This window comes from Aspergillus brunneoviolaceus (assembly GCF_003184695.1).
Source record: "Aspergillus brunneoviolaceus CBS 621.78 unplaced genomic scaffold BO95scaffold_78, whole genome shotgun sequence".
Classification (NCBI taxonomy): Eukaryota; Fungi; Ascomycota; class Eurotiomycetes; order Eurotiales; family Aspergillaceae; genus Aspergillus; species Aspergillus brunneoviolaceus.
The window spans coordinates 54653-69705 of NW_020290808.1; the positions used below are offsets into that span (position 1 = coordinate 54653).

The 15053-nt window shown below is 32.5% G+C and overlaps 5 protein-coding genes across 5 annotated transcripts; 3 read left to right on the top strand and 2 right to left on the bottom strand.

Moving 5' to 3' along the window:
- Positions 1 to 7098: 7098 nt before the first annotated feature.
- BO95DRAFT_446905 (ethanolamine-phosphate cytidylyltransferase) lies at positions 7099 to 8931 on the top strand. Its single transcript, XM_025587500.1, has 3 exons — positions 7099 to 7402; positions 7456 to 8230; positions 8300 to 8931. Exons 1-3 carry the CDS (start codon positions 7299 to 7301, stop codon positions 8615 to 8617), a joined length of 1197 nt encoding a protein of 398 aa, XP_025437995.1. The 5' UTR covers positions 7099 to 7298; the 3' UTR covers positions 8618 to 8931.
- A 66-nt stretch (positions 8932 to 8997) lies between these two features.
- Positions 8998 to 9601, bottom strand: BO95DRAFT_467768 (monothiol glutaredoxin GRX5; the record flags this gene model as incomplete). Its single annotated transcript, XM_025589315.1, has 3 exons — positions 8998 to 9149; positions 9234 to 9510; positions 9575 to 9601. The coding sequence occupies 3 exons, from the start codon at positions 9599 to 9601 to the stop codon at positions 8998 to 9000; spliced, it is 456 nt and encodes a 151-aa protein (XP_025437996.1).
- A 288-nt stretch (positions 9602 to 9889) lies between these two features.
- On the top strand, positions 9890 to 10968 carry BO95DRAFT_446907 (putative flavoprotein). Its single transcript, XM_025587501.1, has one exon. It carries the CDS (start codon positions 9943 to 9945, stop codon positions 10669 to 10671), a length of 729 nt encoding a protein of 242 aa, XP_025437997.1. The 5' UTR covers positions 9890 to 9942; the 3' UTR covers positions 10672 to 10968.
- On the bottom strand, positions 10719 to 12606 carry BO95DRAFT_456557 (putative para-hydroxybenzoate-polyprenyltransferase Coq2; the record flags this gene model as incomplete). The annotated part of the gene is made up of 2 exons (XM_025588411.1): positions 10719 to 11720; positions 12556 to 12606. 2 exons carry the CDS (start codon positions 12604 to 12606, stop codon positions 10719 to 10721), a joined length of 1053 nt encoding a protein of 350 aa, XP_025437998.1.
- Positions 12301 to 15022, top strand: BO95DRAFT_398207 (putative JmjC domain protein). Its single transcript, XM_025583797.1, has 2 exons — positions 12301 to 12901; positions 12964 to 15022. Exons 1-2 carry the CDS (start codon positions 12634 to 12636, stop codon positions 14913 to 14915), a joined length of 2220 nt encoding a protein of 739 aa, XP_025437999.1. The 5' UTR covers positions 12301 to 12633; the 3' UTR covers positions 14916 to 15022.
- Positions 15023 to 15053: the final 31 nt, after the last annotated feature.

Below are 15053 nucleotides of genomic sequence, written 5' to 3' on the forward strand. Positions count from 1 at the left end.
ATAATTAAAATAATTAAAATAATTAAAATAATTAAAATAATTAAAATAATTAAAATAATTAAAATAATTAAAATAATTAAAATAATTAAAATAATAAATTTAAGTATTATAAATAGAATATAAAGATATTAAATTTTTTATAAAATTATAATAATATTATACCAGTTAAACTTCATTTTCTGAATACAAAAAAAATTAAATTTAAAATTTTTTTATTTTTTTTCTTTAGTTTAATTTATAACAGAAAATAAAATAGATTTATAATTTATAATATACTTTTAAAAAAGCTTCTTAGAAGTATTATATAAAAAATTAAAAAATTCTAGCTATAGTTAGTTATTTAGATTTTATTTATTAATAAAAATAGTACTAATATATTAATAAATAATTCCTAAAAAATTATGAAAATATTAAAAAATTATAAAATTATTTTATTTAATAAATTTTTTTTATTTAAAATATAGTTATTTTATAGTCTAATATTATAAAGCAGTATAAACAGATCTACTAATAAAATAATTAGAATTTAAAAAATTTTTATTTTTATTTAAATATCTTAAAGTATTATTTTAAAATCTAAATAAAATAATAAATATATATTAATCTTTTTTTTAAAACTGGTATCACAACTTAGTTAATATATTTATAAATAAATATTAAAACTATTAGACTTTTAAAAAAAATAATTCTTATTTTTTTTTATTATTAGAATATATTAAATTAAAAAAAACAAGATTTAAAGATATAAGAATACTATTTAAATAATATTTTTAGAAAATCTAGATTCTTATAATTTAATAATAAGTTTTTTTTATTAAAATCTTCTTAAAATAAAAGAAATTAGAGAAAAAAAGTTTTTTATTATTATAAATATAATAATAAATATTCTTTAGCCAACCAATACTTTTATAAAAATAAAAATAAAATTAAAATATTTTAATTTTAGTAATTTTAATATTATTATAAATAAAATATTTACTAAGATAATTTCAGATATTAATATTAATTTATATAAAATACTTAATAATAAGAAAATTAGTTTTAAATAATATATTATATATTATAGTATTTTTTATATTAATTTTTTCTATTTTAATCTAAAATTTGGAATTTCTTTATATATTTAGATTATCATTTATATCTAGTTAGTTCCGAAAATACGTCCGAATCTGTTTATTAGTAATAATATAATAAAAAAATATTTTTGAATCTTAAATATACTATTAATATAATTTATAATTATAAGAACTATATTTTTTATATATTTTAATACCGAAGACTAATTTATTTATTTATCTATTTAATAAAGTATATAAGTATTTTATTATATTTTAAAATATATGTTTTTATTAAAGCTAAAACTAAAAATAAAAATATTTTATTTAAAGTTTATAATATAATCTTTTATCCAACCAATTAAATAGTTAATATTATTTTTTATATATATTTGATTAATTATAATTTTTTTATTAAGGCTGAGAATAATATGTTTAAGTTTATTATTTTTATAAAATATTTTTAGTTGAAAAGTCTTTCTAGTAATAAATTTATAATTATATTTTATATTAATATTAATATATCTGATTTTACTTATACTAACATTTTTAAATTATTAATATTAATAAACTTAGTGTTTTTAATTGCTGATATAAATAATTTTATATATTATTATTATATTAATTATAATCTTACTGACATGTCTATTTTTATTATAATAATTTTATATATTTAAATATTTATATATATATTTAAAAATATATAATCTGATTTATTTATATTAATTTTTTTTATATTACATTTTTTGGAACCGGCTATATTAATTTTTTTACTTATATTATTAGTTATAAAAGATGTTATTATTATACTAAATAATATTGTTATATATAATAATAAGATATCTAATAAAACTGAATATTTTATAATTATAGTAAATTAATATAATATTTAGATTATTTTATTTGGTAATAATATCGGTATTATTTTAAGATTTAAAAATAAATAAATACTAATTTTTTTATATAATGAAAAAAGAATAATATTTAAAGCTTATATCTACTATATTAGTTTATATAATTAAAAAAAAATTAATAATATTCTTAATTTATTATATAAATAAAATAAAAAAAATATACTAAAATATATATATTATTTAGATATCTTATTTTCATTCTTTAAAAAGATATATAAATTAATAAAAAATATAAATATAGAAAATATATTATTATTAATCTGTGCGGTGCTAAAACCGAAGTTATTTTTAATATTTATTTAGTTTTTTATTAAGAATAAATTTATAAACTTTTTTATAAATATAAATATATAAGTATTATTAATACTGTTAAATACTTCTACTAGTAGCTGGTTGTTTATAATTATTAAAATTATTTAATAATAATTAGTTATTATAATTAAAAGATTTTTAATATTACTATAATAAAAAAGATAAATAATATTTTTTATATTTAAAAATATATAAAAAAATTTTTAAAGGCTTATTTTTTGTTAAAATCTATATTAACAATTTAGTTACTAAATTTAAGATATTTGATAATAAAATTAATTATTCTAATTATTTTAATTTTAATAGATATTTATAATATTTTTATACTCTGTTTAATTATTTAGAAATAATTAATATTAAAATTAAATTTAGAAAGTTGTTTATAGAATTCATATTTATTAAAATATTTAGTTTTTATATTAATATACTTAGTTTGCTTATGTTTAAGTTGAAATTCAAAATATTACATATTTTAATTTTTTTATATATTTTAGTAAAATTAGAATGATATTTTAGTCTTACTAGTTGCTTTAAATATTGAATATATTAATATATATAAAAAACAGCCCTTCTTTAAATATATAAAATGACATTATTAAAAAATAGTCTAATTAAAAATTATTTTCGAAAGAATTATACAGTATATATATTACTAGATTTAATAAAAAAGAGCTTGATTTTTTTAATATTTTATAATATAATATAATAAATTTTTAGATAATTTATAATAACTTTAATAAGCAGTTGTTTATTAATTTAAATATATTAAAAAATATAATATTATAGTATATTATACTTTTAATTATTTTATTTCTTAACTTAAAGATACTAAGAAGTAGAAGCTAGTTTCTTTTTTATATATAAAAATATAATTTACTTTTTTTATATTTTATTTTTTTTTAATTTATTAAGACTTGTTATTAGTTTATTAAAATAAAAGTTATTTATTTTATATAAATAGTTTTTAAGCTTTATACTATAATTAAAAACATAAATATAAATAAACTTTTAATTACTTTTATTAATTATATATTTATTGTTGGTTTATATATTTAGAAATTTATATATAATATAGTTAATATCAATAAGATTAATAAATATTTTATTTAAATTGTATAGTTCATTTAATTATATTATATTTATATATATTATTATTTTAGTATTATAAATATTATTATAGATATACTTTTCAGATTATTTTATATTAATAGGAAATCTTGTCTATTTAATATTAATCTAGATAAATATTCTATTTAAATAAGCTTCGGAATGATTATTATATTACTTTATTTATTTAATAAGTTAAAAAAATATATTAGAGACGGTTATATTTTCGATACTTAAATAATTAAAATACTAAATATTTTATATAATAATATTAAATTAAAAAATCTAGCTGTTTTATTATATATTAAAGATAACAGATTACTTTATATATTTAAGTATATTATTTATAAGATAAATAATAAAATAAATATTATTATTAATAATTTTTAGTTTTATTTTTTTTATTAATTATCTTAAAATATTTTTGTTATAGTTTATAATAACTAGTATTATATTAGTTTTAATAAGTATTTCAATATTTTTAAAATCTTATATCTTTATTAAAGATATTAATTATTTTGTTAATATTTTATTTACTGTTTAATATATTTTTTATATAAGAGTTTTAAATATAAGTTATATAGTAAATTTTAATTTATAATATTTTTATATATTTTCTTTTATATTATTATACTTAATTTTATTACTTGTATAGACAAGTATAATCAGCTGCTTATTTTAGTAGATAAGTTTATTAAAAAAATAAAATATATATTTAAAAACACGAAGTAGAAAGCTTTTAATTAAAATAAAAATATTATAATATATCTATAGTTATATAATTAGAAAATTTTATATATTTTTATTAATAATTATAACTATTAATTTATAACTAATCTGTCTTTTAATCTATATTCCGGTTTATTATTATAATAGTCTTTTAATATTATATATTATTTTTAAACCAACAAAAGCATCGAATATATTATAACTAAAGATTTTTTGTAGCTGTTTTAATTTTTTTAATAGTATTTTTTAATAGTCTTATTTATTTATTTACCGGCTCGATATTTTACTATTTTATGTATAATATTAATTTTTATAAATTATAGTACTTATTTAAAATATTTAATTATTATATTAATAAAAAAAGTAGAACTTTATATCTTTTTATTTTAATATAGAAGATGTTATTAAGTATACTGTTATATATATAAAAAGTTACTATAACTATATATATATATATATATATATATATATTTATATTTTTTAGTATTAATAATAAAGTATATTTCTGTTTTTATAAAGATTATAATTTTTTTATTATAAAAGATATTCTGAAAAAGCTGAAATACTAATAGTTTAGTTTTTTTTTATATTTTTAATCATATCGGCTGTTTATTTTATTATTTTAAGCTACTAAAAACTTATTATATATATCTAGTTATATTTATTATATAATTAGAGCCAGCTTTCAAAATAAAAATATCTAAAATAATCTGTTAATTAATTTCTTTAATTAATAGTTTTAAAAGTCTTTTTATAGTCAACAAAGCTGCTAATAAATAAAAAATTAAATAAATTTTTAACAAGTATATATATTAATACAGCTGAAAATTAATATATATTAAATATTTTGTCTGATAGCTCGGTTATAGTTTAAAATATAATTAATAAGTATATAATTATAATCTTAAGTCTTCCGATTTGGTTTATAATTATAAAAAATAAATTAATTAATTTTGACTTTTTTATTCTCTGTTTTTTGATAGGTCCGACTTTTTATTATATTATTATATTATTTTTTATTTTTTTATATTTGTATTTTTCTGTTTTAGTTTAATTGTTTAATTATTTGTTTGTATTAATATCTTTAATAATATTATATTTATATATTCTCTTCTTTATATATTCTAAATATTTTATATAGTTTATTATATTAAAAATAATATATTTTTTATTAAAATAGATAATTATAGCTGTTACCGATTTATTTACTAGTAGTAACTGTTGTTTCTGTCTGGAATATTATTTATAATATTAATATCTATTATTTACTATATTACCGCCTATAGCGGCTTTCTGTATTCTTGTTTTTATGAAGAATATAACTATCTTTCACTACACAAATTGTTCATATCAATACAGCTTTTAACTAATATTCTAAAATATTTTAAATAAAATATAATAAATAAATTTGAAAATATTTTAGTTTATTAATAAAACTATAGCTATTTATTAGTATTTTAATTATATTAAATATAAATTCATATTTATTATTCTAATAGTAGAAATAAAACAGAAAATAATTTATAATAATACTAAAATATAAATAAAATAAGAATTATAATAAAATTATAATAATAAGATTAAATAATAATGAAAAATTTATGAAATATAATTATACTGTTATTATTATATATAAAAATAGTATATTTTTAAAATAAAATAATATTAACTTATAAAATATTAATTTAAATTTAATCTAATTTTATAGTAGTATTATCTACTATTATTATTTATATTAGATTAATTAAAATTATAAGTAAAATAGCAGTATTATATTATTTATATATTATTAAAAATAATTATATATAAAAAAGTCTAATTATTATAAATAATTCTTAATATTCTAATTAGTTCTTTATAAGTTCTTTCTTTTTTTATATAATCATTGTAATATTAATAAATCTATTTTTTTTAATATATTTAATCTTTTTTTGCTAGACTATAAAAAAATAAGAATTAGTTTTAAATTTATTAGACTACTATTATTCTATACCTAACTGACCCCTTTTTCTTAATAATAGTATAAAACATTAATCATAGTATAGTAGCTGCGGCAGATACTGTTATGAACAATTCATTAAGTAGTAGGTAGTTGTATTAAAAAGATAGTCCATAAAGACTGGAATAGCTAAAGACAGTAATAAGATAAACCGCAGTCACCATAACGCAGGTGACACCCCAGGCAGAAACAACAGTCACCACCAATAATGGAATCAGTAACGGCCACAGATACTGCAGCAGTAAAATAGAATAATAGAAAATTAAAAAAAAAATAAAATCAAAGACTAAGTAGAAACATATATTAACTGAAAATAGATAAAGAAATACTTTAGTTCCTTTTATACAATTTATAATACTGGATACTGAATAAAATATCAGCTTTGGTCTATAGTATAAAACTTTAACAATAATCAAATAACTGCAGCAGATACTACAACAGCAAAATAAAACAGTAAAAATATTAAAAACAAAACCAGAGGCTAAGTGGAGATATTCTTTAGATTTCCCTGTTGTCTTTGATATAGATTTATTGTAGAATCATCGAAGTCTGATGCGTGATATGACAACACTTACTTTTATAATGCAAGCTCATCTTCACATAACATTTGCAAATGATCTTATTGCCTGTATACAGGCATGGCCTCTGATACCGCTACAAAGTCGGGGAAGTCATTCGAGAATCAATGGCTGATGGGAGATACTCCACCAGGTGCCGGATTATGTAAGGTACTTATTTGCTCAGGTACGCCACATAACCACTTCCGCGTGGTACCCCTCTAAATAGCGACATTCTGTCCCTCACTATTATTGCCTTTTCATTGCTAGGAATCGCATGTTGACTAGATGTGGCGATCGATCTTATATCACTAGCATTGAAAGACTAACTATTTAGCTCTGCTTTGTTAACCCATCCCTAACTCATTCCTAACCAATCCCTATCCTATCTCTCTACTCATCTGCGTCTCCAACTTACGAATTCACCTTAACACGAGTCCAATGTCCGAAAACATAGTTCCCCCAAAAGGAAAATGGCCGGTTGATCCCCAGGACGATTTACCCATCTCAGAAGACCGTATATGGGTGGATGGTTGTTTTGACTTCAGTCACCACGGTGAGAGGCTGTAACGTCTCCTTGGTACCGTGTTCCCGAAAGCTGAGTTTCGTAGGACATGCGGGTGCCATGCTACAGGCCCGTAGGCTAGGCAGAGAACTTTATGTTGGTGTACACTCCGATGAGGCCATCCTAGAGAATAAAGGCCCAACAGTGATGAAATTGGAGGAGAGGTAAGTTAATTCTTGCATTGGTTCATTGTAGAACTTGACTGATCATGGCCTAGAGTAGCTGCAGTGGAAGCATGCCGATGGGTAACTCGCTGCGTGCCCTCGGCTCCCTACGTGACTTTCCTGCCCTGGGTGTCACATTATGGATGCAAGTATGTCGTGCATGGCGATGACATAACCTCTGACAGCAATGGCGATGACTGTTATCGTTACGTGAAGGCTGCAGGCCGTTTCCGAGTGGTCAAGCGAACGCCGGGAATATCCACAACTGATCTTGTAGGACGCATGCTTCTCTGTACTAAAGGGCATTTCGTTAGAAGTGTGAAGGAGACGATTACTGGGAAAGAAGGCTCCGGTAGCGAGGAGGAACGCGCACAATTTGGTGAGAATCTGCTGCAGAGAATTCGCGACTACGCAACCGATGAGAGCGGTCTACAGCCAGGACCCTGTGTCTGGATGTGGAATGGTTCCACCTCAGCGAAGCTTGGAAATACGAGTGAAGAGTCGGGATCATTTGAGCAGATCGTCACAGGAAAGCTACCCAAGCCAGGACAACGTATTGTGTATGTTGACGGAGGCTTTGATCTCTTTTCTTCCGGTCATATTGAATTTTTGCGCCAGGTCATTGAGTTAGAAAGAGTTGAGGGCCACCGTCAGCATTGGTATGATCCTAAGATAAGGGAAAAGAGAATTCAGGAATATGGTGAAGATTACGAGCCGGCATTTGTTGTTGCCGGCATTCATGATGATGACGTCATAAACCATTGGAAAGGGCTCAACTATCCCATCATGAACATCTTCGAGCGTGGGCTATGTGTCCTTCAGTGTCGAGTGAGTTTGAAGCCCACCTAATTCACAGGGTCCGTAAATCCGGAAACTATCTTGCTAATTCTCCTCTAGTACGTCCATGCCGTCGTCTTCTCTGCTCCCTTTTCCCCAAGCCAGTCGTATTTGGAAGCAATGCCTCTAGGTGCGCCAGATGCAGTTTATCATGGCCCCACCACGTTCATACCCCTCACCTACGATCCTTATGTCGCTCCGAAGAAGATGGGTATATTCAAGGAATCTCCGAGTCATCCCTACCAGCATGTCAATGCTGGGGAAATTGTCGACAGGATTTTGAAGAGCAAAGAGGCGTACGAGGCGAGACAACGTGCCAAAGTTGAGAAAGGAATTGTTGAGGATTTAGCGAAATCGAGGGAGGCAAGTAGGGTGTGAGCCGCGGGTGGCATCCACCAAGGCTCATCCCGGATGGTAGATCAATGTCGATAGTCGGACGATGAGCAATTAGAGATGAGAAGATTATTGGACGTAGCTTTGAAGTCCCAACTTAGAGATTGTTGGTTTGTTGTGATGTTATGCACATATCTGGAAACACAGGGGGAATGTATCGAAGGTAACTCCCCACGCTGAACAACCCTTCAGGGTTTCAACTTCTTGAAGGGATTGTGAAGTTGCAGCAATAGAACATCAGCTTTAGGGTTCTGATGTTCTTTTCGGTGAGACGAGGTGGACGAACAATCTGCCGGGTTGGATTGGGGTGCTAAGCCAGAGCGCAAGGCAATGTACATACAATATGGATGATAATTTGGTCGTGGTTAGTCGGCTGCCACCAGTACTCCCTTTTCTTCCAGCATTTTAGCAAGCTCCCCATTCTGATGCATAGACATCAGAATATCGCAGCCACCAATGAATTCCTTTTCAAGGTATAGTTGGGGGATCGTGGGCCAATCGGAATATTCCTTGATACCTGCAAAGTTGAAATTGGGATAAAATTAGCTGACTGCACTTGCTTATTGGGCAGGCATCCACCTAGCCAGTCTTCAGAACATACCCTGACGCAACTCTGGGTCCTCTAAAACGTTAAAGGCAACAAACTTCTTGGGATCAACGCCTTGCAATCCCAGAATTTGTATGCTGGCCCGGGAAAACCCGCACTGAGGAGTCTCCGGAGTACCCTTCATAAAGAGAACAACTGGGGCAGACGCGACAGCCTTATCAATCGCTGTCCGAGTTTCAGATGACAAGAGACGGACATTGAGAATGAATGACAAAGGTGAGCCTCGCGAGCGAGGTTGGATTGAAGACGGCCGGGAGACAAGCCGGGATGCCTGAAGATGCAATTTTTCTGTGAGCTTGGTGAGATGATAGAGTCAGAGCATTGTTGGGACCCACCGAGGAAGGTAGGATGCGAGAGAACATGATGGTTTCGAGATATTATTTGCACACTTGCTTCAGTCGAGAATAGTTGGAAGAAAGTCTACGGATTTTGCGGAGAACTCCTGCACCGGTCCGTTAGCTAAGCATGCTCACTAACCAGCTCACAAGCCAACTCCGGTACGAGTTGTTAGGTTAATAGAACCAATCAACTTTGAGTAGATGACAAGCAACGACGATCATGGGATACGTAGCCAATCAAGATCATGTGATCTGGCAGATCCACTGTCCTTAAGGACTAAGTAGGTGCAAGGTCATTTGAAACGGCTCAAGTCTATCCCCAATTTCGCACTTTCTCGAACAAAAATCCATTGGACTCTCACTTCATGGAATATTCTTCGCCACCACTGAGCGCGCAAACACACTTCCACGATGAGAAGATACACATAATTCTCGCGGCCAGCGGATCGGTCGCTACAATCAAATTGCCGAATATCGCTCAAGCGCTTAGTCGTCACCACAATGTGTCTATTCGTATTATCGTCACCAAGTCAGCGGAGCGCTTTTTAGATGGACAGAGCCTGGAACAGCCTTCATTGGAAGCTCTGCGAGCAGTCCCAGGTGTTGAGGCTATTTACAGAGATGAAGATGAGTGGAAGAATCCCTGGACTCGTGGCGAACCGATACTCCACATAGAACTTAGGAAGTGGGCGCATTTATTGCTTGTTGCGCCCCTCTCAGCTAACACCATGGCTAAGATGACCATGGGGATGGCCGACAACCTTCTACTCTCGGTGATAAGAGCATGGGATACGACCGGGATGGTGGATGGCAACTTGAAGACTAAGAAGCCGCTTATCTTTGTTGCTCCAGCAATGAACACGGCAATGTGGAATCATCCCATCACTGGCAAACAGATTGAGATTCTAGAGAAGGAATGGGGTGTGAATAATTCAAGCAAGGATGGCTGGGTTTCCGTTCTTCGGCCCATGGAGAAGCACCTTGCTTGTGGCGACTCTGGCAATGGTGCCATGATGGATTGGGAGGCTATAGTCTGTGCCGTGGAGCAGTATATCGGTGCTCAAACACGAAGGCGTTCGAGAATTACAGGGTGAGTTGGTCAATAAAGCCTGCAAAGGTACGGCTCGTTCTCTGAATTTCCTTAGCAATGCGACTCTGTAGCTTCATAATAGAAGCCAGTGGATTGCGCGATATATTCCAGGAGTAGCCCCACAGTGATACCGCCGCCAGTAAAGAGACAGCCATTTTTGAACCACCACCAGCAGTCCTGTACATTCTTTAGCTGAACTTTCCAAATCATCGCAGCAAGGGAAAGAGCTGCGCTGCCGCAGCTGCCGACAAAGAAAATAGGTCCACTACCAGCCACGACGCCAGCTGCAGCAAGCAGCGATATTTGGACCCCTGCCAATGCACCGAGGACAGCTTTTGTATTTTTCTCATGACGAAGAGCAATTGACTTGATGCCGGCCGCTACATCATCTTTTATGTCCATATGTGCATATATCATATCGTATAGAATTGTCCAGGCGACGCAACTAGAATAGAGAGCAGCAGCTGCTTCCAGGGCAGGAGTATTGTGAAGGAGGTCAATACCCAGTGCTGGGAAACCCATAATCGCACCCCACGAGAATGTAAGGCCAAGCACAGCTTGCGGGTAGTATGTGATACGCTTAGCGAGGGGATAGGTGGCCACCAAAAGCAGGCTAGGTATACCATACCAGAGGCATTGGGTTGGAAACTGAAGCAAGACACCCAGCCCTGCCAGGAGTTGAACGCCAGTAAAAGCGACTGCTTTGCTAGGGGAGATTGCCCCTCTCGCGATAGGTCGAAACTTGGTTCTTGCAACGTGCGGATCCAGATTCCGGTCCCATAGATCGTTGATCGCACACCCAGCACCTCGCATGATCAAGGCACCGGCGAGAAATAGACCGGCAGTTCCAGCAACCTCGAATGGGCCAGTGGAAGTCGTCATGGATGCAGCAAGAAGGGTGGAATATAGACAAGGGAAGAAAAGATAGTATGTGCCTGTAGGTTTATCAAGGCGCAACAACTCCGCGTATGGAATCCATGACCGTGGAAGAGAGGCTATGAAGCCCTTTTCCGGTGGTCTGTAGTGATCCACCGAGCTCGAACTTGCGTGACTCTGCGAGGTAGAAACGCCTGAGTCTTTGAGCCTGCACGTGTCATAATTTGATCTTCGACGGGATGCCAGAAAGACATTGGTCGCTGCTGGGCTATTCTGGGGCAATGGGGAAGAGCGAGAGCCATGATAGAAAGCGGATGGAAGTGGTTGGTGAAGAGAGGTGGCTCGCCCCGCGAAGCATCGACGCATTTGATTCAGGTAGCGCAGGGGTAAGCAAGACAATGGCATATTTGCGATTGCAGTCATTATCGGGAAATTTGAGAACAAAATAGATGGCTGTTATCAGTCAGTCATAACAGGAATTTGACTCTGGCACAAATCCGCTCGACCAAGACACGGAATCAAGGAGATGCAAAGGGAGGGAGACGGAAGGGTAAACAAGATTGGCTGGTTGGGTCCTCGTCCCTGAGTTCATCGCCTGGGTGTGTAAGTTGATAATTTCGGCAACAAATTCAAGCAAGCCTAGAGAGAAGTCCATTCCGCTCGGTCCGCTCCGTACATCAGTCATCCTCCCGCGCGTGCAGTACGACGCGCTTGTTATCTTCTTTTTGCTCTTCGTCATCTGCGACAGCCTTTGCCCATTCTTTCTATATTTACACGAAGAGGGTCCACTTCTGCTGCATCCACGTGTGATCAAAAAGGGTAGGACCTCTTGAGCTCTGTTCATTTGTGCTGGAGCTGAATTGAGCCATACTTCTCGTCCGTAACACCAGACCTTGCATCTTTGCTATTTTTTTTTAAAAAAAGATAAAAAATAAAAAAAAATAAAAAAAAACAAAAAAAACATGCTTTAAGCACTTCGTGAATATGCGACTTGTCTACCTATGCCACCAACATCTTCATGTCCAGTTTCTTCCTTCCCCCTCCCTGAATAGTTGAGACCCATATCAACATATCCCGATCGTCTTTCAGAATGCCCGCACAGCGTCCTCGCGCGGCTTTTGAACCGCTTTCCCCAGACCTAGACCTAGAGGCTTTAGTGGAATCGACACCGAACTTCGAGTTTGTTACCAGGATTCACTGCGATGCTATCGATCAGAATGACTTGGATGATTTTGAGAAACTTGTTGCACTTCAGGTTGTTCGATTGGGCAGACCGTTGGTCATTGAGGGTTTTGAGAAAAGGCTGAATCATACCTTTTTCTCCGAGAAGTGGCTCAGGGGCCATTATTCTGCAAAGAGTGAGTAACCCTGGTTGCTCAGGAGTCTTGAACTCCCAGCTGACAACATGTGTCGTGTCAAGCGGAATATGCGCGGAATTTAAGTACAAAGACCGACTTGCCTCTGACGATGGGACATTATCTTAAAAATATGCCGCTTCTTACTGATCAATGGACACCATACAACTACAAAGACCCTGATCGGCAGCGGATATATCTGAAAGATATTGATTGCCCCCCTGAATGGCATGATGAATTGAAAGAAGTCATACCGTCGCCGGTCTTTTATCTCAACAAGGCCCACTCGAACGCTCCGGTGGCCAGAGCTGGTGATTTGATGAGCTGTCTTCCTCTAAACGCACGTGCAGAGAATCTTATGTGCTACATCGGCCATGAGGGAACCTATACACCAGCCCATCAAGAGATGTGTGGCAGCCTCGGCCAGAATATAATGGTTGAAGCATCTGATGGTTCAGCTGAATATGGAAAAGATACTAAGCAAGGATCTTCTATCTGGTTCATGACGGAGAGCAAGGACCGCCGTGCTGTCTCGAATTACTGGATGTCCACGCTTGGTCATGACATTAACATCGAGGACCATTTCGCACAGATAAACGCTTGGAAAGCAGCCCCATTCAAAACATACGTCGTCGAACAGAGACCAGGAGATTTCATTCTTATACCGCCTCTAGCAGCACATCAGGTGTGGAACCGCGGAACGAGGACAATGAAGGTTGCTTGGAATCGGACCACCGTGGAAACCTTGGACAAGGCCTTACATGAAGCTCTACCTCACGCAAGAATGGTTTGCCGGGATGAACAATATAAAAACAAGTCCATCGTGTTCTACTCGCTCGAACACTACTCCGCCGTCCTTAAAAAAGCCCAGAAATCCGACATAAATCGCCCGACCTACAAGAAACTGATCAAGGATTTCCAGCAGCTCTTCAATTTGTACAATGAGGTACTTCTTTCTGAATGCTTCGGCAGCAATTTACCCGGACAAGATGTCGAGTTTATTCCTTATGATAGCAATATCACATGCTCCTACTGTCGAGGAAATATCTTTAACAGGTTCCTCACTTGTCCGAATTGCGTTGCTCCATCTATTTCGGATGAGGACGACGCGTACGACATTTGCATGGAATGTTATGTGATGGGTCGAAGCTGTCTTTGCATATCAGCCCTCAAATGGGCTGAGCAATTCGATTGGAACGAACTCGAAGCGAAGCATGAGGCTTGGAGGCAACAACTCCTCAAAGCCAAGTCAGAACTTGAGCAGACATATTTGCCTTTGGATACACAAAGAGAGCGACTGAACAAAAGGACGCTGGCTGAGATTTGCCAAAAAGAGCTAAGTAGGCGGCCTTGGGTCGATATCAGCAAACCAATCGTCCAGTCAGAACCTATGGAAGGGAAAGATAGTGACACGGAGGAGATCGTCTCTGCACGCAAAAGACGAAAAATGTCTCGGGGAGATCAAACAGAGAAGGTTGGTCGGTGTCACATTTGCAGGTATCTTGAACCACTGTGGAAACTTGCCTCGTGCACACATTGTGACAAGTACTATTGTTATGGAAGTCTCTATAGGGCTTTCAACATGCTTCCGCAACAGACAATGGAGGTTCTGGATTGGAAATGCCCTAAATGCAATAAAATTTGCAGTTGTGCTGCCTGTCGCCGGGATCCGACGATGCGCCCTTTCGAGCCCACATGCATGTTACTCGGCCATGACACCCGGAAAATTGCGGATCCGCGTAGCGTGGAAAGTCTTGTAGACTTCCGGCATTCGAATCTACGCTGGTTAAAGAAGGCTGCGGAAGATGAGACCGATGGACCGAAGGAGCATCAGCCTCAGCATCACCAGAATGAGGATGAACAGCACAATCAGCTGGCACCTGGGCAGGGCATCCAACTAGAGGAGTCCTCTACAGTCCCAGAGTCTTCGACAGACTATGAAGGCTTTCCGGTAGATCCTGCTCTGGAGAGATTGCTGCTACCTGAGGGTGGAATGTCTACACCGTCCGGTAATTAGTTAATATGAATTTATGAGCGGACATGAGAACTTTCACATGTAGGATACATTGGTAGCAAGTTGGGTTCTGATATTGGTCATTCAAGCGAGTGGTATTCGTTTCTTTTAAGCCGATTTGTTGATAACGCGAAAAAGACA

Bases quoted from the DNA above. Each gene is read 5' to 3' on its own strand.
- BO95DRAFT_446907 (XM_025587501.1), top strand. From the start codon at position 9,943: ATGGAATATTCTTCGCCACCACTGAGCGCGCAAACACACTTCCACGAT.
- BO95DRAFT_398207 (XM_025583797.1), top strand. From the start codon at position 12,634: ATGCCCGCACAGCGTCCTCGCGCGGCTTTTGAACCGCTTTCCCCAGAC. The intron at 12,902-12,963 runs GTGAGTAACCCT...TGTCGTGTCAAG, and splicing joins GGGCCATTATTCTGCAAAGA to CGGAATATGCGCGGAATTTA.
- BO95DRAFT_446905 (XM_025587500.1), top strand. From the start codon at position 7,299: ATGCTACAGGCCCGTAGGCTAGGCAGAGAACTTTATGTTGGTGTACAC. The intron at 7,403-7,455 runs GTAAGTTAATTC...ATCATGGCCTAG, and splicing joins GTGATGAAATTGGAGGAGAG to AGTAGCTGCAGTGGAAGCAT. The intron at 8,231-8,299 runs GTGAGTTTGAAG...ATTCTCCTCTAG, and splicing joins TATGTGTCCTTCAGTGTCGA to TACGTCCATGCCGTCGTCTT.